This window comes from Primulina huaijiensis, chromosome 12 (assembly GCF_012295235.1).
Source record: "Primulina huaijiensis isolate GDHJ02 chromosome 12, ASM1229523v2, whole genome shotgun sequence".
NCBI classification, from domain to species: Eukaryota; Viridiplantae; Streptophyta; class Magnoliopsida; order Lamiales; family Gesneriaceae; genus Primulina; species Primulina huaijiensis.
The window spans coordinates 20,058,571-20,079,107 of record NC_133317.1 but is presented as its reverse complement, the minus strand read 5'-3'; the positions used below and the strand labels follow the sequence as shown (position 1 = coordinate 20,079,107).

Genomic DNA, 20,537 nt, shown 5'->3' with positions numbered 1-20,537 from the left:
AAAGGAAGAAAAAGATGAAACGAGGGGTACGTAGAGCCTAATTTCAGTACATGTAAAACTCATGCATTTATTTAATTGATAAATTATTTAATTAAGTTTAAAAATGAGTTTTGGTGGTGCATGAATTATTTAAATGCATTATTTGAAATTATTTACGTTTATATGATACACGTTAAAATACTTTCTTGAGTTTGATGTTTCAGGCAATTATTCGATGCGGGATCAAGGAAAAGAGACCGACGACGATTTTAAAAATTTTAAAATGCTGTATTTTATTTTAAGTTAAGTTTGAGGCATTTTAAATAATCTATTAAGTTTTAGCACTTTAAAGCCTGAATGATTTATTTAGTGATTTTAGAATTGTAAAATTTTTAAAGTTAGCATTTGTGTGTTTTATTTTGTTAATTATGGGATTTGTAAAATAAGGAGGATTAACATTTTAATTAATTAACACTTTTATTTTTAATTAAGCATTTTATTACCCCTAATTACTCCTAATTATACACACACGTTAACACAAAACACACGCACTCACACACTTTTACACCCACTACACAGCCGACACACACATACACCCACATATGTCATTTGTTTTGCTTTATTTTTTTTTGAAAGAAGAAAACCTAGGGTTCATAGAGAAAACTTCAGCAGTCACTCCCCTTCAGTTTCCCAGCAATTTTCGTTGGCTTTTGTTGCAAGAAATCGTGCCACGATCGTCCCGGATCAACCCTCGCTCCGTTCTCGCTTCAGTATCGCTGTATCGTGAGTTTTAAATATCAAAGGCATGTATAAACTTTCTTGTTCGCATCGATCTTGTCATAGTATTAATTTTGATATGTTTTGTATGAAAACATGTGCATATTATGTAGAAGTTTGAGCAGAAACTTGTCGAATCGATTTTTTTTTAATGTTTTTAGATCTGAAATTTCGTTTTTTAATGTATTTTGAATTGCTGGGATTTTTCTGTCGAGATTTTGGGAAAAATTTCAACATATGAAACATAGAACTTTTTGATATCTTCGATTTGATATAAAATTCGAAATATTTGGATAAAAATTGAGTGAGTTATGATGTTTTTCGTGGGACTGCTCAAACTCCGTTTCTGAAAATTTATGTTATTGATGTTTTCTTGAAATTTTTGAGTTGCAGGATTCGTTGGGCATCGCCGGGCCAATATTACTGTGTTTAGACATGATGTGGAATGTGTTTAGAGGTTATGTGATGTTTTGATTCGCGTCATTAAGCACTTAATTGAATTAAGAGTCGTAGGATGTGTTTCGAGGTGTCGGTTCACGGTTGGGTTGATCGAATTAGGGAGAGGAAGCCACAAGTACATGAATTTCTGTTGGTTTTCGCCCACAGTGAGTACACGGACCCCCACACGTACCAAGGCACGGGGTCCGTGCATTTGTTCTCCCAAAGTGTCAAATTTCAGTGTGTACACAGACCCAACCCCGGACCCAGACACGGGGTCCGTGCCCTTGTTCCTTCCGAAGTGTCATTTTACAGTACCTACACAGACCCCTGCACGAACCTAGGCACGGGGTCCGTGCCTTCCCTTTTCTTCACGACAAATTTTACAGAGCCTAAACGAACCCAGAGCCGGACCTGGGCACGGGGTCCGTGTACTTCGCCTTTTTAGAAAAACTTATTGAATGCTTTGAGGTTCGATGTCTTAGTTTAGTGCGATGATTAACAAAGTCGAGTCACGGGAACTTTAGAACGTCTTAAGGAAAATGTTTGAGCTTGTGTGCAAGCATGGTTATTACGTCTAAGTTACGCAAGTTAAGTATTTAAACTCATGTTAGTATGTTGCAGCAGTGGCCCAAGCGAGATCCAACAAATCCCTCAACGCTAAGTAAGTATGTTAACGTGCGAAAAGAAAATATTTTAAAGTTTTTGAGGTATGCTAAATGTCTTGTGACCAAATTATGAATGAGTTTGGAAGTCGGTGAACGTGGCCGAGGACCTCTCCACCCCATTAAAACATGAACGGGTTTAGATCAGGATTGAAAAGCGATAAAGCATGACCAGGGACCAATCCACCCGTTAAAGCATGAACGTGGATCTCATGTATGTGGCAGTGGATTTTCCCTGTCAGCCCAGTACTGTAGTTTAGTCTGATCAGGCATATTTATGTATGGGTCACTTGCTTTGAAACATGCCTCTACGCAAAAAACAGCGACGAGTTTGTTCGAACAGTCTCAATATTAGCGACGGTTATAGGATAAACAGTCGCTAAAATAGCGAGAGTTTATCAGATAAACCGTCGCTAGAGACGGTTTCTGATAAACCGTTGCTTACTTTAGTAGGCGACAGTTTTATTAAAAACCGTTGCTATTAAAGAGACTGTTTTACAAAAACCATCGCTATAATAGCGGCGGTTTATCCTATAACCGTCGCTAATCAAACTTTTTTTTTGTAGTGAAAACCAACGAAAAAACCAACAAAAAATTATATCATAAAACGAAACTGCTTGAATCCCATAAAGAAAATCTGAATTTTATACAAAACCTTTGTTCAAACTTAAACAAATCAAATTCTATTGAAAACTTGATAGGAAAAGGTGAAACGAAGGGGAGGGGAGGGGAGGGGGGTGTGCGGTAACCCTGTCATATATTTAATCCAACCCAGATATGTTTGCAATGAGTTCACTTAGGCTCACAAATAATCGATTGTACGAATGATAATTGAGTATGTGAGGAAAAGTATTACATCGAATGTGAATGTTGGTGAAGCCATCTCTTTAGCCTATGATATTCATTTCAAGGTCCTAAACAATCACTACATATCACTTGACTAGATATTTTCATAACAATGTATTATTATTTATACATGTCATCTCATATTGAAGTACTCCTATGATATATTGCAGTTTGACTTATATTAATATATATAACCTTAGTTTATTCCCTTACTAAGTCTATGAAGACTTAACCTCTATTTTATTATTTATTATAAATTCCAGATACAGGATGATGAAAATTATGGAAATGATGACTTAGCAAGACCATGACATGAAATAATACTTTTGTTATCTTTTGTACCTAACATCCAGCTCTTCCGATTTTTGTACGGCTTCTTGAGCCGCTTTCACAGCTTGATTAGTCATGCCCAGATGGAAACAAAATCGTCTCTGCAATCATGTTCATACATTAAACTACAGTACGTGCGTGAGCGAGGTGTTAGAAAGAACTCACTAAAAAATCGCCAGCGTGAATTGTTCCCATCTGCATAGACTGCCCCATTTCTACCTCTAGCTGTTTCACAATGAACTCTTATGCTCGCCCAATCTCCTTCTTGGTGGCCCCATTGGCAACAGAGAAAATTTCTAATTGAAACCATATGTTCAGCAAGATCACGACGAAATCACATATCAAAAACAAGAAATACTTCCACGTAGGTCAAATCAAACCTTTGACGGTCCGTGGCTTATCCTCTTGTCGACAAGCAATGTAAAGGCAAGCAGCTAAAATAGCATTTTGATTTCGCCCATGAAGAGGCTTTTGATCCTCTACTTTTTTATATATCTCATTTGCTCTGAAAGAAGAAGTGAATATTGGAAGAATTTCTGTCACTTTACTACAGAGAGCAACCATGAATTTATACAGGGCATAAGTTACGCTATCTTAGGAAACATAATATACAGAATCAATTACAATTATTGACTAATATATACATTCCTATAATAGAAAATATTATTCCTATAATCTAGCAGATTTTCTTTCTCGTAACACTCCCCCTCAAGTTGGAGCGTGTATATTGAGAATGCCAAACTTGTTAAGGAGAGAATGAAAAGTTGATGAACTGAGAGGTTTAGTAAATATATCAGCAAGTTGACAACTCGATGAAACATGAGCAGTTTCTATGGCACCTGACTGAATACGTTCTCTAATAACATGGCAGTCAATCTCTATATGTTTTTTTCGTTCATGGTAAACTGGATTTGCTGCAATATGCAGTGCTGCCTTACTATCGCAGAACAGTTTTGCTGGTTGTGGATGTTGTACCTGTAGATCATCTAACAAATACCTAAGCCAAGTAAGCTCACATGTTATAGAAGCCATAGCACGATATTCTGATTCTGCCGAGGACCTTGAGGTTGTTGCTTGTTTCTTGGTCTTCCACGAAATAAGAGATCCTCCAAGAAAAATACAATAACCAGTTACAGATCGTCTCGTGATTGAACACCGAGCCCAATCTGCGTCACAAAATCCCCTCAATAGTAACTTCCCTTTTGCTGGAAAAAATAATCCTTGTCCAGGTGAACCTTTAAGATACCGTAAAAGATGATGAACAGCATCTAAGTGTGGTTTTCTTGGTTCTTGCATAAACTGACTCAGAATGTGAACCGAATAACTTATCTCTGGTCTTGTGATAGTAAGATAGATAAGTCATCCCACCAATCTTCTATAAGTAGATGCATTTTTTAACAAATCTCCCTGCATAGGTAGAAGTTTGATATTTTCTTCCATTGGCGTCGATAATGGTTTGGCACCAAGCAAGCCTGCTTCATCTAAGATTTCAAGAGTGTACTTTCTTTGGGATATTGAAATACCACTGGCAGAACGAGCAACTTCAACTCCAAGAAAGTACCGTAACTGACCAAGGTCTTTAATTCGAAATTTGGTACGAAGAGACTCCTTAAGTGCAGCAATTGTGATGTCATCATTACCTGTTATGATCATGTCATCCACATAAATGAGTACCGCTGTAAAAGAATTGCCAGAAACCTTTGTGAAAAGTGAATAGTCAGCTTTAGATTGGCGAAAACCATTTTGCTGAATACCAGTAGAAAATTTCTGAAACCAACTCCGGGAGGCTTGTTTGAGCCCATATAATGATTTATTGAGTCGGCACACCAGAGGTATCTCCCCCTGTCGATGAGAATGCATACCAGGAGGCAATTGCAAGTAGACTTCTTCAAGTAAATCACCATGAAGAAATGCATTTTGGACATCCAGTTGGTGAAGGGACCAATTTCGAACAGCAGCTACAGCAAGTAAACAACGGACTGTAGCTAATTTGGCCACATGAGCAAATGTCTCCTTATAGTCAATTCCCTCCCGTTGAGTAAAACCTTTAGCCACCAAACGAGCTTTATAGCGCTCAACGGTGCCATCAGAGTTATATTTGATCTTGTACACCCACTTGCATCCTATCGGACGGTGACCAAAAGGAAGAGGTGTGAGTGTCCAAGTACGATTTTGGTCAAGAGCACTTAATTCGGCATCCATAGCTTCTTGCCATTTGGGGTCCAACACTGCCTGTTCATAAGTCACAGGTTCCACAAGAGTAGTAATAGCACAAATGAAATTGTGATATGTGGGCGAAAGTTGTGCATAAGAAATGTATCGAGATAAGGGATGACGCGCACCTGACAAGGAAGAAGACTGGTTGGAAGCAACCTTGGCCGTGTGGTAGAGATGAAAGTCTCGGAGTGTGACATTGGGTTGTTTGATACGATCTGAATGGCGAGTAGTAACAGGTGCTTGTGGTAGAACACTAGTATGGGCCGGTATATTTTCATTCAAAATGCTTGGAAAGTTTGGAGACAAGGTTGGTGGAGGGGATGGTTGGTCAATATCTTTTGGGTCAATTGTATGTGTGGGGGCTGGTTCATCTAATGTGTGCGGTAAAGGAAGAACAAGCATATCATCTGGTTGTTTTTGAGAAGCAGTATGAAACGGAAAAATATGTTCATAGAATACAACATCCCTAGAAGAAAATATTTTATGAGTGACAACATCATAAACTCGATAACCTTTTTGACCCAATGGATAGCCTATGAATATGCAACGATTAGCTCTTTGATCAAATTTAGATGTGGGTAGAAGATTGGTGGCATAACATATGCACCCAAAGATTCGAAGATGGGAGTATGTAGGTGGCTTATTATGAAGGAGTTGGTATGGTGATTTATGAGATAGAAGAGGAGTAGGTAAGCGATTTATCAAATAGCAAGCTGTTTGAATGCTCTCTCCCCAAAAATTTAATGGCAAGTTTGCTTGAAAACGAAGGGCTCTTCCTACATTTAAAAGGTGGCGATGTTTCCTCTCCACTACCCCATTTTGTTGGGGAGTTGAGGTACATGAATGATGAAAGGTTATTCCTTTGTTATCCAAGTAATGTTTCATAGAGGTAAATTCAGCACCATTGTCAGCTCTAAGAGTTTTGATACGACATTTAAATTGTGTTTCTACCCAAGAAATAAATGATTGTAGTATTCCTTGAGTTTCAGATTTAAAGCAAATAAGATGAATCCAAGTGTATCGAGTAAAATCATCAACAATTGTTAGGAAATAACGAGCCCCACAATGAGAATTTATTTTATAAGGTCCCCAAATATCACAATGTATCAAATCAAAAGGTGCTTGAGAAGAAATTGAACTAGATGGAAAAGGCAAACGAGTTTGTTTAGCTAAAGGACAAACTTCACAAACATGCTTGGAATCAAAATAAATTGCAGGAATAGATTTACTAAGAATTTGAAGAGGACTAGATGATGGATGCCCAAGACGTTGATGCCAAAGGTTGGAGTGTTTGCGGATAGTGTGGGCCAAAGCTGGATTTTGGTCTTGTGTTAGGTAGTAGAGGCCATTATGTTGCTTGCCCAGGCCAATCGTCTTCCTCGTAGTAGCGTCCTGCACAACACAAAAATCAGGAGAGAAAATTACGATACATTTCAATGCCCTTGTTAGTTTACTAACTGATAGTAAATTAACTTTAAATTCTGGAACTCTGAGAACATTATCAATTTCTATGTCATGTGAAATGCGTAATGAACCAATTGATTCAATATGTGTCTGACTACCATTTGGCAAACCAATAGTGGTTGTTCCTGATATTCTTTTTGATTCTAATAATTCAACTGAGGAAGCCACATGATCTGTGGCTCCACTATCAATAATCCAACACAAGCCTGAAGCAGCCAAATTAACTTTAGGTGATGATTTGAAGTTACCTGTAGTGTTTGTAAAAATTTGTGTGTTACCCTCATTGGTTTTCCGGATCATGGCTATTAATTGGTTGTATTCATCGGTTGTGAACCTTGGACCATCATCTGTTGAAACAAACTTTGTCGTTGTCTCTGGTGCTTTATTCATTTCCACCTTCACGTTATTTGCACTTGAAGGGCGTTGATTAAATGGTTTTATATTCTTGCCATGAAACTTATGACCAACTGGAAAGCCATGGAGGTAGAAACACTTTTCAATGCTGTGATTATCACGGTTACAATAAGAGCAGTGCAACTGTGCCCTTTGTTTTTGTTCTTGATGTGCTTGAGTTGTCTTGCTATTTTGACCTACAATCATGGCATGGTGGTTCATGTTCCCGCGATTGAGAGAGACTTGAACTTGTTTTTCTTGTTGAAGAATAAGTGAATAAACTCGTCGTGTATCAGGTAGAGGCTGCATCAACAAAATTTGACCACGAATGGCTGCATAACTGTCATTTAATCCCATCAAAAATTGCATAACCTTCTCCTTTTCATCTCTCTGATTAAGTTTCTCCAATCCTCCACACGAGCAAGATAATGTCTCATGATAGGATGAGAGTTCATCCCACAAAGATTTAAGCTTTGTGTAATAGACTGAAATAGATTGTTGTCCCTGTCTATGTTCCACAATATTTTGTTTGATCTGATAGATTCTTGAATCGTTCCCTTGAGAGAATCGCTCTTGCAGATCTGCCCAAACTTCTGCTGCAGTCTCCCAATAAATTACACTACTGGCTATGTCCGGATGAATAGAATTCAATATCCAAGACAAAACCATGTCATTGCATCGTTTCCAAGAATCAAAACTAGTGTCTGTTGAAGAAGGTGGCTTGATTAATCCTGTGACCATCCCAATCTTGTTTTTAGCGCTCAAGCTAATTCGCATAGCTCGACTCCATGTGCTGTAGTTGTCTCCTTCGAGTACCTTAGAGACAAGTACCATACCTGGATGATCCGAGTGATGTAGATTGTAGGTGTCTAGGGCTTCTATGATAGCCTTAGACGATGTTGATTCTTTTCCATTGTTGCCTTTGTCTCCCATGATTGTAACAATTGCGGAAGCGTTTGAAAGATTTCAGAGTCACCAGGTTCAATGCTCTGATACCATGAAAGAAGAAATGAATATTGGAAGAATTTCTGTCACTTTACTACAGAGAGCAACCATGAATTTATACAGGGCATAAGTTACGTTATCTTAGGAAACATAATATACAGAATCAATTACAATTATTGACTAATATATACATTCCTATAATAGAAAATATTATTCCTATAATCTAGCAGATATTCTTTCTCGTAACAGCTCGATCCTTGAAATCAACATCACATAAACAGAGGTTCAACGGCTTCTCCAAACTAATTAATATATCCTATAAATCCACAGCTACTAAAAATACAAAACCAAATGAACTAATTGAAATCTCTTGGCTTCATTTTACAAAGTGTCATAATTTTCAGAAGTTAAAACCTTTATGTAAAGCCAAAAAAAAAAAAAAAGCAATTTCAACATTTTGAAGGAAAATTCACAAACCCAAAGTAGTCTATGCCGACAAAATCGATATACCCTACTTAGAAACATAAAGTAAAGACCTTTACATGTAGGCAGAGAGTGTGAGACTATTTTTTACAAAAAATGAACACCAAACTTTCTAAATGACCACAGAATTCATGCGTTGATAGACATGTTATTAGAGTTTGAACCATAAAATATGGCATGAGCGGAACAAGCTTATAAACAGTACATTTTCGAGTAAACCAAAGGGCCCACGTTGGAATTTTCATAAACATCGCATAATTCTCGGGACCAGATACATATATCAAACACGTGATTGATTCCTTCCCTGTTCTCAACTTACCTCAAACAAATATAATATAACAAAGTCTGGAAGGAATGGTTGACCATATTTTAATGTCAATATACCCGAATATATAAGTTTATCACGTAAAAGAGTTGCACAAAATAAACCAGGATCTAATGACAATTTATGAATGTCAGATAGAGATGGTAAAAGACCAATACCTTTATGGTTGCAACAAGACCCAGCCTGGTGGATAAATATAAATAACATCAGTTTAATTTGCAACCACATGGAGCAATACAAAATATAGAAATTGAAGAAGAAAATAAAAACTTTTAATCGTGTTCGATAGAAAATCATGTTAACTTATCGAGTGAGCAAGGCACCGTATTGACAAACTAGTGCAAGGTTAATCAAGCCTTACCTCGAACACATCACGATGCAAAATAAACGAGAAAACACTACTTTGAACTATATACACACCAAAAGGAACCACAACACTGTCACCAATATCTTACTACCTAAGCTACACACAAACCCCGCAAACACATGTTAGCATGTCGGATAAATCGAGCAAAAGGCACCTTGCGGAAGCCATTCAGCACCTCAAAACCAATGTGCAAGACACCATATTTATAAACTAGCGAAAGTTAAATTCAAGCATTTCATGTCTCTCCATATTAATAGATATTTCAGAATGCATTTATGACTTTTTTTTAATAATATTAAATGAGAGAAGCAAATAGAGATTGATAAAAATGTAGAACAAACAAAATTTAATAAATTATTAGCCTAAGATTACAAGATATGAAATGTATCGACGTATGTGTTGCACCATCTCTCTCTGTTCTAAACAGGACTACTACAGAATGTTACTTCAGCATCTAACCTTTTAAAAAAAAAATGAAGTCAAAATTTTGAAAAACTATCCAAAACCGTGAGCCAACTCAGTGGGTGTAATGCCCGAGATTTTAGTACTGTAGTCAAACATTGATTAATTGACAAAATTGAGATTTCAGGAGCTAAACTAAGACATGAAAGGAGAAGCCGAGAGTTGGTGTATTATAAGCCAAGATTTGGACAGAAAGTCTGGCGCCCGAGCGGTAGTTTTTGACCGCCCGAGCGTCAATGTTCAATAAGGATATGTCTCGGACAGAACATCCCGCGCCCGAGCGGTAGATTGCAACCGCCCGAGCGCCGACTGAAATGTGTGAAAATAAGCCACGTTTCTTTAGCATGCAACTTGTGATATATATATGTTTTCATGCCTTCAGCCATTATCAGCAAAGAAGAAAAACGAGAAAGGGTAAGAAAAATTGTGTGAAAAATCCTTACGCCTTTTATTTGAGGAAATTGAAGTTTACGAAAGATCCGCCCGTCAGAATTTCAATCCGACTGCAGTATCGTGTTTCTATCGACGAGAGCTTCAACTAGACGTAAGTTTTATTGAATTTTGATATGGTTTGAAATTATGATATTGTTAGAATCGGCTAGGATTCATATATGATGTTCTTGACATATTAGACATCGTAAAATCGAAGTCAGATTGAGAAACGGATTAATTATGGAATTGTTATAATTTTTCAGAGTATATTGATTGATATTGGACAGATTTGGATTATTGATTGATTTCAGATTGTATTGGATATGAGTTATGATTGGTAATTGATATCTGTTGATATGGTATTTACGGGGATATTGAGATTGTGCCGTTATGCCGATGATTTGAATTAAATTCAGATTAATCAGATTCAGTATGGAATTGAGAATGGAAGGTTGATATTATTATTCTCGATATGTCCTTTCAGATTTACAGAGACAATCTTGAGTTCAGAACTTCCGTTTCTTCATACCGAGACTACAAACGAAAGGTATAAGTCAATGTGTATCGGGAGATCGACTTGAGTCGGATTGGACTTGAGTTTCCCTAAATCACATACTATTTGATATTACTTGCATTGATTTGATTTGATATGCTTGTTCTATTGATTTATAGAAAGCATTTGTTAGACGAGTATTAGACGAGTAATCTTGTGACAGAAGTACCTGATAGTGGCGGGATCGTCACGGGCACATTGCACGATGTCACAAGATAGTGTATTGGCGATAGTGCCACAGTCTGTGACGGATAGGTCAAGACACTGGATGTTTGGTTATATCGACGTGGATAGAATCGGAGTTTCTTCTATTACTGTTGGTCGATATAGGAATACCAACGTCTGGAAATCGGGATCCCTAGACTAGGATTGAGTCTAGTCTGAGTCGTGGAGTCACGAGTATGATTGATAATTTGATATTAATTATGTTTCAGATTTGATATATATCTGATATCTGCTTCATGCTATATTAATTATATGATTGCATGTTTCGTTGATTTATACTGGGATTTATTCTCACCGGAGTAATCCGGCTGTTGTCGTGTTTGTATGTGTGCATGGCAACAGGTGAGACAGGTTCAGGGTCAAGGAGATGAAGAGAGAGATCGTGATTAGAGTGGAGACTACGGACTTTGATTAGAGATAGGGTTTGTACACTTGATATTTAGTTGTTAAACCTTAGTTTGAATGATTGTATATAGTACAAGACTTGTACTTTAATACTGACATGTATATTAGATTGAATACCATTACGTTCCGCAATTTAAAAAAAAAAGATTTTATACCCTGTTGATTATAATTGATTAAATTGTCCCAATGATGATTAAGAACATGAGTAGCGTGCGGGTCCCCACAGTGGGCCCGGAAAGGTCAGTCATCAATAAATAAAATAATTCAATATTTGACCTATATGTTGAAAATGTGAAAAATATTTGTGTTGAAAATTATAATGTTGAATATTAAAAATTAGGTAAAATTAGGTGTTGAATATTAAAAATTAGTGTGTGATGATGTATGTAATGATGAAATTATTTTTGGATTATTTTCCAAAGAAATCCTATAAATAGGTCTCCATTTGTAAATATTTGAGAAAATAGAGTTGAAAGAAAAATATTAAAAAGTGTGTAGTTTGATAATTTTGAGAATTTGAGATTTTTACTTTTTACCATAAATTTTTGCTTTTTCATAACAAATTATCAGCACGAAGCTCTAAAAGTCTTCCATATTTTTCCAAGCTCCAAAACAGAAGAAAAAAATAACAAAAATAATAATATTTATTTTACTGTTATTTATTTATTGTGTATATATTTAATATCTAATATAATGTTATTATATAATAAAAATTAGAAATAATAAAAATAAATTTTTCAAAAAACTTGTTATAAATCTTGGGAGGATGTTAAGACGACATCCCACACTCTCGGTAAGGGATACGAAAAGTATAAAAGCCTATAAAATTTTTTATACAAAATACCTTATGACACATCATTATAATAATGTGATATGATATACATAATTATTTAAACATGTCTAATATTATATATACCATATTATTATCATAAAATTATACAAATACATACATTTATTTTTTGTACACCAACGGTCATAAACGGTAACAAAACGGCTAGTTTTTGCCCTATAAATATGATCTCACAAACACATTCAATCACTCCAACTTTCTCTTCTTCTCTAAAAATTATTCTTCATCAAATTTTCGAAGAAAAAAAGATGGCTTTCTCAAGATTATTTTTAATTATTTTGATATCATACTCACGAGTCTTGTATTTATCGGAGAATATCCTCCTCGTGTGTTTTATTTATTTTTACGAATGCTTTTACTTGTTGTTTATATATTACTTTGTATTACAATATCCGTTAACTAATAAAACGCATCGTAATTTTTTTTAGTACCACCATGTCAAACTTTGCAAAGCTCGAATTCATTGCTCTTGATATTACGGGGAAAAATTATATGCCATGGACTCTTGATATAGAAATGCATCTTGAGTCATTAGGTCTAAATGAGACCATAAAAGAAAATGGCATATGCACATCACAAGAAAATGCAAGAGCCATGATATTTTTGCGTCGACATCTCGACGAGGGATTAAAATGTGAATATCTGATGGAAAAAGATCCAACGGCTTTGTGGAAGGGATTAAAAGAAAGATTCGAACATATAAGAGAAGTTATACTTCCGACCGCCATGGATGAATGGAATACGTTGAGATTCCTAGATTTTAAGAAAGTCAGTGATTACAACTCGGCGATGTATCGAATAATCTCGCAATTGAAATTTTGTGGACACGAGATTACTGAATTGGAAATGCTTAAAAAAATATTTTCCACTTTTCACGCATCGAATATAACTCTACAACAACAATATAGAGTGCGTGGATTTTCGAGATATTCTGAACTAATCGCCTGTCTCCTTGTGGCGGAAAAGAATAATTAGCTGTTAATGAGAAATCATCAGGCACGACCCACCGGTTCAACGGCATTTCCTGAAGTAAATGTCGTAAGAAAAAATGAATTTAAATCTGAAAACCAAAATCAAAGTTATAGACAAGATTTTGGTCGAGGATGAAATCGAGGTCGTGGTCGTGGTCGTGGACGTGGACGTGGACATGGTCGTGGTCGTGGACACGGCCGTGGTTTTGAAAATAATCGAGATAGTTACTACTATAACTCATCTCAAAAGAGCGTCCCAAACCATCTACTAAAAAGGCATCATGAGAATATGAGTGCTAATGAGAATCACTCAAAAAGATTTGAAAGTTCTTGTTTTAGATGTGGTACTCCAGGACATTGGTCCCGTATTTGTCGAGCCCCTGAGCACCTTTGTAAACTTTATAAAGAATCAATAAAGGGGAACGAAAAGGAGACCAACTTCACTGAACACAGTGAACCTTTGAGTTATTCAACTCATTTTGATGTTGGAGATTTTTTGATTGATTTCTCAGACAATGATCAATTTGCTGGTGGAATAAATATGTAAGATATTTTATTTTTCTATGTACTCGTATGATAATGTTTTATAGTGTGTTATATTTTTAAATATGTATTGTATTGTCAGTAATTTTATTTCATTGAATATTTTTTTTGATGTTCAAATATGAAAAATGCTATGAACAAAGCTGAAGTTTGCATACCTGATAGTGGTACAACGCACACTATCCTCCGAGATAAAAGATATTTCTTGGAACTAAAACCAACAAAAACAATGGTGAATACAGTATCAGGTCCTGTAGACTTGATTAAAGGATGTTATAAAGCACAATTTTTGTTACCTAATGGTACAAAATTTTTTATTTATGTTGCATTGTATTCACCACAATCGAAAAGAAATTTGTTAAGTTTTAATGATATATATTCTCATGTATATGATACTCAAACAATGAATGAAGAAAATGAGAAATATATGTGTCTTACCACATATAAATCAGGAAAGAAATATGTGATCGAAAAACTATCAATGCTCCCTACTGAATTGCATTATACACATATAAGTCTCATTGAATCAAACATGGTTGTTGATAATTCTTCAATATTAACTAATTGGCATGATCAATTAGGACATCCTGGTTCAACAATGATGCGAAGAATTATAGAAAATACATATGGTCATCCGTTGAAAGACCAGAAGATCTTTCAGAATAATAAGTTTCAATGTGAAGCATGTTCTCTTGGAAAACTTATTATAGGACCATCACCAGCAAAAATACAAACTGAATCACCAATGTTTCTTGAACGTATTCAGGGTGATATTTGTGGACCAATCCATTCACCATGTGGACCATTCAGATACTTTATGGTATTGATTGATGCCTCCAGCAGATGGTTTCATGTATGTTTATTGTCAACTCGAAATGTTGCATTTGCAAGATTACTTGCTCAAATAATAAAATTGAGGAATCAATTTCTCGATTATACAATCAAGAAAATTAGACTTGATAATGCTGGTGAATTTACTTCCTTGACTTTCAATGATTATTGTATGTCTATGGGAATCAATGTTGAGCATCCTGTTGCTCATGTACATACACAAAACGGATTGACTGAATCATTGATTAAACGTCTACAAATGATTGCTAGACCAATGATTATGAAAACAAAGCTCCCTATTTCTATATGGGGATATGCAATTTTACATGCTGGTGCATTAATTCGCATCAGACCAACTGCATATCATAAATACTCCCCATTGCAGCTTGCATTTGGTAAAGAACCAGACATTTCTCATCTGAGAATTTTTGGATGTATGGTGTATGTGCCTATTGCACCACCGCAACGAAATAAAATGGGACATCAAAGAAAGATTGGAATTTATATCGGTTATAATAGTCCATAAATAATTCGATATCTTGAACCTCAGACAGGCGACGTGTTCACAGCACGTTTTGCTGATTATCATTTTAATGAGGAAATCTTCCAAATGTTAGGGGGAGAACAGAAACATACCGAAAAGGAAATTACATGGTATGTATCATCATTGTTACATCTGGATCCAAGAACAAAACAATGTGAAAAAGATGTACAGCAAATTGTGCACTTGTAAAAAATAGCAAATCAAATACTAGATGCATTTGCAGACACAAAAGAGATAACTAAATCATATATTCATGCTGCAAATGCCCCTGCTCGAATTGAAATTCCGAAGAAACAAATTGAAGATACTCATGATGTCATTAAACGCCTGAAGTGGGGAAGGCCAGTCTGTTCCAATGATAAAAATCCTCGAAAAAAAATTTCATAGAGAAACACGATGATCACAAAATAGAGAATGATGTTCCTGAAAAAACACATGATGATCACAAAATAGAGAATGATGTTCCTGAAGAAACACATGATGATGAAAATTTTCTGTTAGAACCACAAACTGACGAGAATCGTGAAATCTCTATCAATTATATTAATACTGAAAAAATATGAAACCGAAAAGATATAGTAGAAATTGATGATATATTTTCTTATAATGTGGCAATCGACATCATAAATGATAATGAAGATCATAAACCAAAATCTTTTGGTGTTTGTAAAAATCAGCATGATTGGATAAAATGGAAAGATGCCATCCAGGTTGAATTAGATTCGCTAAATAAACCTAATGTTTTTTGACCTATAATCCTTACACCTGAAGGTGTAAAACCTATTGGATACAAATGGGTTTTTATTCGAAAGCGAAATGTGAAAAATGAAATAGTAAGATATAAAGCTCGACTTGTTGCACAAGGTTTTTCTCAAAGGCCTGGAATTGATTATGAAGAAACGTATTCTCCCGTGATGGATGCAATTACGTTTCGGTATTTGATTAGCTTGGCAGTATCTGAAAATTTAGAAATGCGTCTTATGGATGTTGTTACAGCTTACTTATATGGATCACTTGATAGTAATATATATATAGATATATGAAAATCCCTGAAGGATTTAAAATGCCTGAAGCACAAAGTTCAAAACCCAGAGAATGTTATTATGTGAAATTACAAAGATCATTATATGGGTTAAAGCAATCCGGCCGAATGTGGTATAATCGACTAAGTTATCATTTGATGAAAAAGGGATATGTAAATAATTCAATATGCCCTTGTGTTTTCATTAAGAAAACAACATCCGGATGCATAATTATTGCTGTATATGTTGATGATTTAAACATCATTGGAACGAATAAAGAAATTCAAGAAGTTGTGTCATACTTGAAGGAAGAATTTGAAATGAAGGATCTTGGAAAAACCATGTATTGTCTGGATTTACAAATTTAACAAAAAGAATGTGAAATATTTGTTCACCGGAAAAATTATACAGAAAAGATCCTTAAACATTTTAATATAGATAAATCAAATCTTTTAAGTACTCCAATGGTTGTTAGATCATTAAACATAGAAAAAGATCCATTCCGTCCATGTGAAGATGGTGGAGATATTCTTGGTCCAGAAGTGCCATATTTAAGTGCTATTGGTGCCCTTATGTATCTTACAAATTGTACAAGGCCTGATATATCTTTTTCCGTAAATTTATTGGCAAGATTTAGCACATATCCAACAAAGAGACACTGAAACGAAATTAAACATATATTCCGTTATCCACGAGGAACAATAGACTTGGGACTTTTGTATTCAAAAGATGTTAATCCAAGTATAATTGGTTATGCCGATGCTGGATACTTATCTGATCCACACAAGGCACGTTCCCAAACTGGATATGTATTTACTCGTGGAGGCACTGCAATTTCTTGGCGTTCACAGAAACAAACACTCGTAACAACTTCATCAAATCATGCCGAGATTATTACACTACATGAAGCAAGCCGTGAATGTGTGTGGTTAAAATCAATGACCCAACATATCCGAATCTCATGCGGATTATCATTCGAGGAGAAGCCTGTGATACTATATGAATATAATGCTACATGTGTTGCTCAAATGAAAGAAAGATACATAAAAAGCGACAGAACTAAACATATTCCTCCTAAGTTCTTCGCATTCACCAAGGAGCTTGAGAAAAATAAATACATAGATGTTCGTCACATTCAATCAAGTGAAAACTCATCCGATCTTTTAACAAAGGCACTTCCTACGACAATATTCAGAAAGCACATATATAATATTGGGATGCGCAATCTACGAAATTTGTGAAGAATTGTTCGTGTCAACATGAGGGGGAGTTTACGTGACTGCACTCTTTTTCCCTTACTATGGTTTTTATCCCAATGGGTTTTTCCTATTAAGGTTTTTAACGAGGCAGTATAAAAACACGTGAAGACAATCATTATATTATGTTCATCATCACAAGGGGGAGTGTTGAAAATGTGAAAAATATTTGTGTTGAAAATTATAATGTTGAATGTTGAAAATTAGGTGTTGAATATTGAAAATTAGTGTGTGATGATGTATGTAATTATGAAATTGTTTTTGGATTGTTTTCCAAAGAAATCCTATAAATAGGTCTCCATTTGTAAATATTTGAGACAATTGAGTTGAGAGAAAAATATTAAAAAGTGTGTAGTTTTATAATTTTGAGAGTTTGATATTTTTACTTTTTACCATAAATTTTTACTTTTTCATAACACTATATTCTTTCTAAAAACCGATTTTTGCTCCTGCTCCTTATACCGTAAAGAACATAGAAGACAGATTCAACGAAATTTGGAATAAAAATGCATAATTAAAGTGGAAAGAACAAACGAGCACGTCAAGCCAGCAAATTCCAACCATCAATCAAGCAAAATTTCCAGATGCACTCCGAAGTTGAACAAATTAACGATTCGAATTTCAACAAACACCGGACCAACCACACAATTCCGTACACCACCCGCCAAAATTCTCAAAACTTCAACAACCAAGTTCCACAAGCAACACAATTCACAAAAGAACATAAGAAAAAACGAAGAAATAACAAACCTGTCAGCCATTATAGCAATGGTCTTGAACGTCTGGATGAGCGACCTATCCGGGTTCGATCCCCGGTTCTGCCACCGACTCACAGAAGAAGACAAGTATTCCCCCGCTGATCCGTTGGGCTTGGAGATCACGGTGGACAACCCACCATCCGTCAGCAATGGGTTTGTCGGGCCTCCCACCCTAACCGGGTCGTTGTCCCCGCTCTCATTAGCAAAAGTCCGCCATTCAAAAGTCTCGTCGATGGAATGCGCCTCCAACACCAGCCCAGACTCGGAACACACCGTATCCGCCGTCGAGTGATCGAACACTACCTCGGTCGCTCTCTTCCAGTCCGGGCAGTACGTATCCGCCATGATCCCACACCTCAGTCTCTTGTCTGTCGCCAATTTTGGGTTGGCTGTCCGTTTTTTGCAGATAAGAAAATATGGAAACTTAATTTAATTTTTATATGTAATGTAACACATGGGGTTCTCACTTACTTCTTTTGTCCCTCCCTATTACAAACTAACGCTTTTAGTTTTAGGAATTACATTTTTACCCCAAACATATATAGGGGTTTTTTTTTTTAAATAATTAAATTTTAAAAAATTAATTCAAAAATAATTTTAAAAAAAAGATTGCAATAATACTGCAATCCGCACTTCGTAAGCGCGGACGGTGCTCATGTGGAGCGCCGTCCGTGCTTACGAAGCGTGGACTTGCTCCACGTTGGAGCGTCCGCGCTTCGTAAGCGCGGACGCTGGTCCATGTGTACAGAATCCGTGCTTCGTAAGCACAGACTCTGTATATTATATTAATATTTTTTAAAAAAAAATCGATTTTTATTATCCGTTCGTTTATTTCGCTTTATTACGTACATTCATTGCCTGACCATTTCACGTGAAAGCTGAAGATCTGAAAATTCACGTGAATTTCAATAATTCAAATATGAATAGTCTTCACATTCTTCTCCTATATAATTGATGAAAAATTCAACGAATGAATTATCAATTTTCTCTTAAATTTTCTCTCAATTTTCATTGACAAAATGTCTAACATCGATGTACTCTTATATTTTGGTGATCATATAGTTAGCGATAATGGATCAGTTGAACATATCATTCCATTTGTTAGACCAATACGAGTATTACGATCTATTAATTTGATGGAGTTAGTTGAAGTTGTGCATAAAATGTTAGCAATCGATCCAGCGAATTTTTCTCTAAAGATGTCCACAATGTATTCATTCATGGAGAGAGCATCTTGGCATGAAATTCAAGTCAATCTCGTTGATGACGATGCTTTACAGTTTATAATGCAATGTGACAATATGCATATTTTACATCTGTACGTGGAAGCAAATTCAATTGAGCATCATGTTGGATTTGATGATCCTGAATCTTACGTTCCACATGCATCCGATTCAGGTTTCTATAACCAACCCTGTACGTCTACATATGGTGGTTTGCAGGAGCAAGAATCTTATGTTCCACAGGTTACTGAAGGACTCGGTAATATGAGTTTCGATGATGTAAGTGGGCCTTGGGATCAATATATAAATGTTTCGTCAGAACAAAAAATGCTCCATATTGGCCGAATCAAACATTAGATTCGAGTGCTCATTGTCCGAATTAGGCCAATAATGATGATATTTGGAGGACTGATTCTGAACCCGATATGTCATGCAGCGAGTCTGAAGAAGAAGAAGTGAATTTGATGATGAAGTGAATATATTTACAAATCCTGATGAGGGGACATCATCTCGACAACCACCACGCGACACATTACAGAGGCAGACCGTACCATTTCTTTCAAACACTTCTGAAATGCCATCATTTTTCAATAAATTTTTTGGGGAAGAGCCTCCTGATTCTGTCGATGTTCCTTGTGGAGGGCAATCAAGCTATTACAATCAGGATAGAGGTGAATTATGCGTTAATATGTTATTTAAAGATAAGAATGAGCTTATTGCATCTGTGAAGGATTATTCAGTCAGAGTTGTCAGGCGTGAGTACTGTGTCGTGGATAGCACACGCAGTTTGTGGAAGTTACGTTATAAAATAATTCTTCTACGGTCATTTTTCGATGGAGACTTCGCGTTTCTTTGAAGGCCAAGACTGGTTATTGGAAAATAACAAAATATGACGGGCCTCACACATGTATATCTACCTCTGTTAGTGATAAACATAAAAATTGTACATTAATTAAATGTTTTATAATATAATTATATAGTTTTTGTTTTATTAAATGTTTAAATATTATATGTTTTATAATAAATTGTATAAAATATAAGTTGTTGTGTAATTACAAGTTTTTACTATTTTTTACAGGTTCGATAAAACAAGAATGAACTTGGCGTTGCAAATGGGAATAAGATGATTCTTGGACCTGTAGAAAGTTGATTATAATATCTACAATATTGTTGACAAGCATGAGATAAAAATCCTCTCACAATTGGGATCAAATTAAGCAACAAATAAAGTTA

The 20,537-nt window shown here is 35.6% G+C and overlaps 1 protein-coding gene and 1 long non-coding RNA gene across 2 annotated transcripts; both read right to left on the bottom strand.

Annotated features, from left to right (window-relative positions):
* Positions 1–3,046: 3,046 nt before the first annotated feature.
* On the bottom strand, positions 3,047–3,535 carry LOC140989291 (uncharacterized). The gene is made up of 3 exons (XR_012177469.1): positions 3,416–3,535; positions 3,201–3,331; positions 3,047–3,136 (listed from the first exon to the last, which is right to left on the bottom strand). It is a non-coding gene; the product is annotated as an uncharacterized lncRNA (long non-coding RNA).
* Positions 3,536–8,365: 4,830 nt separating this feature from the next.
* LOC140989290 (transcription initiation factor IIB-2-like) lies at positions 8,366–18,503 on the bottom strand. The gene is made up of 2 exons (XM_073458463.1): positions 18,074–18,503; positions 8,366–9,045 (listed from the first exon to the last, which is right to left on the bottom strand). The coding sequence occupies exons 1-2, from the start codon at positions 18,424–18,426 to the stop codon at positions 8,973–8,975; spliced, it is 426 nt and encodes a 141-aa protein (XP_073314564.1). The 5' UTR covers positions 18,427–18,503; the 3' UTR covers positions 8,366–8,972.
* Between the last annotated feature and the right edge of the window lie 2,034 nt (positions 18,504–20,537).

Coding starts and splice junctions, on each gene's coding strand:
- LOC140989290 (XM_073458463.1), bottom strand. CDS start 18,426: ATGGCGGATACGTACTGCCCGGACTGGAAGAGAGCGACCGAGGTAGTG. Junction 9,046..18,073: donor ATTGCTATAATGGCTGACAG/GTTTGTTATTTC, acceptor TTTATCCACCAG/GCTGGGTCTTGTTGCAACCA.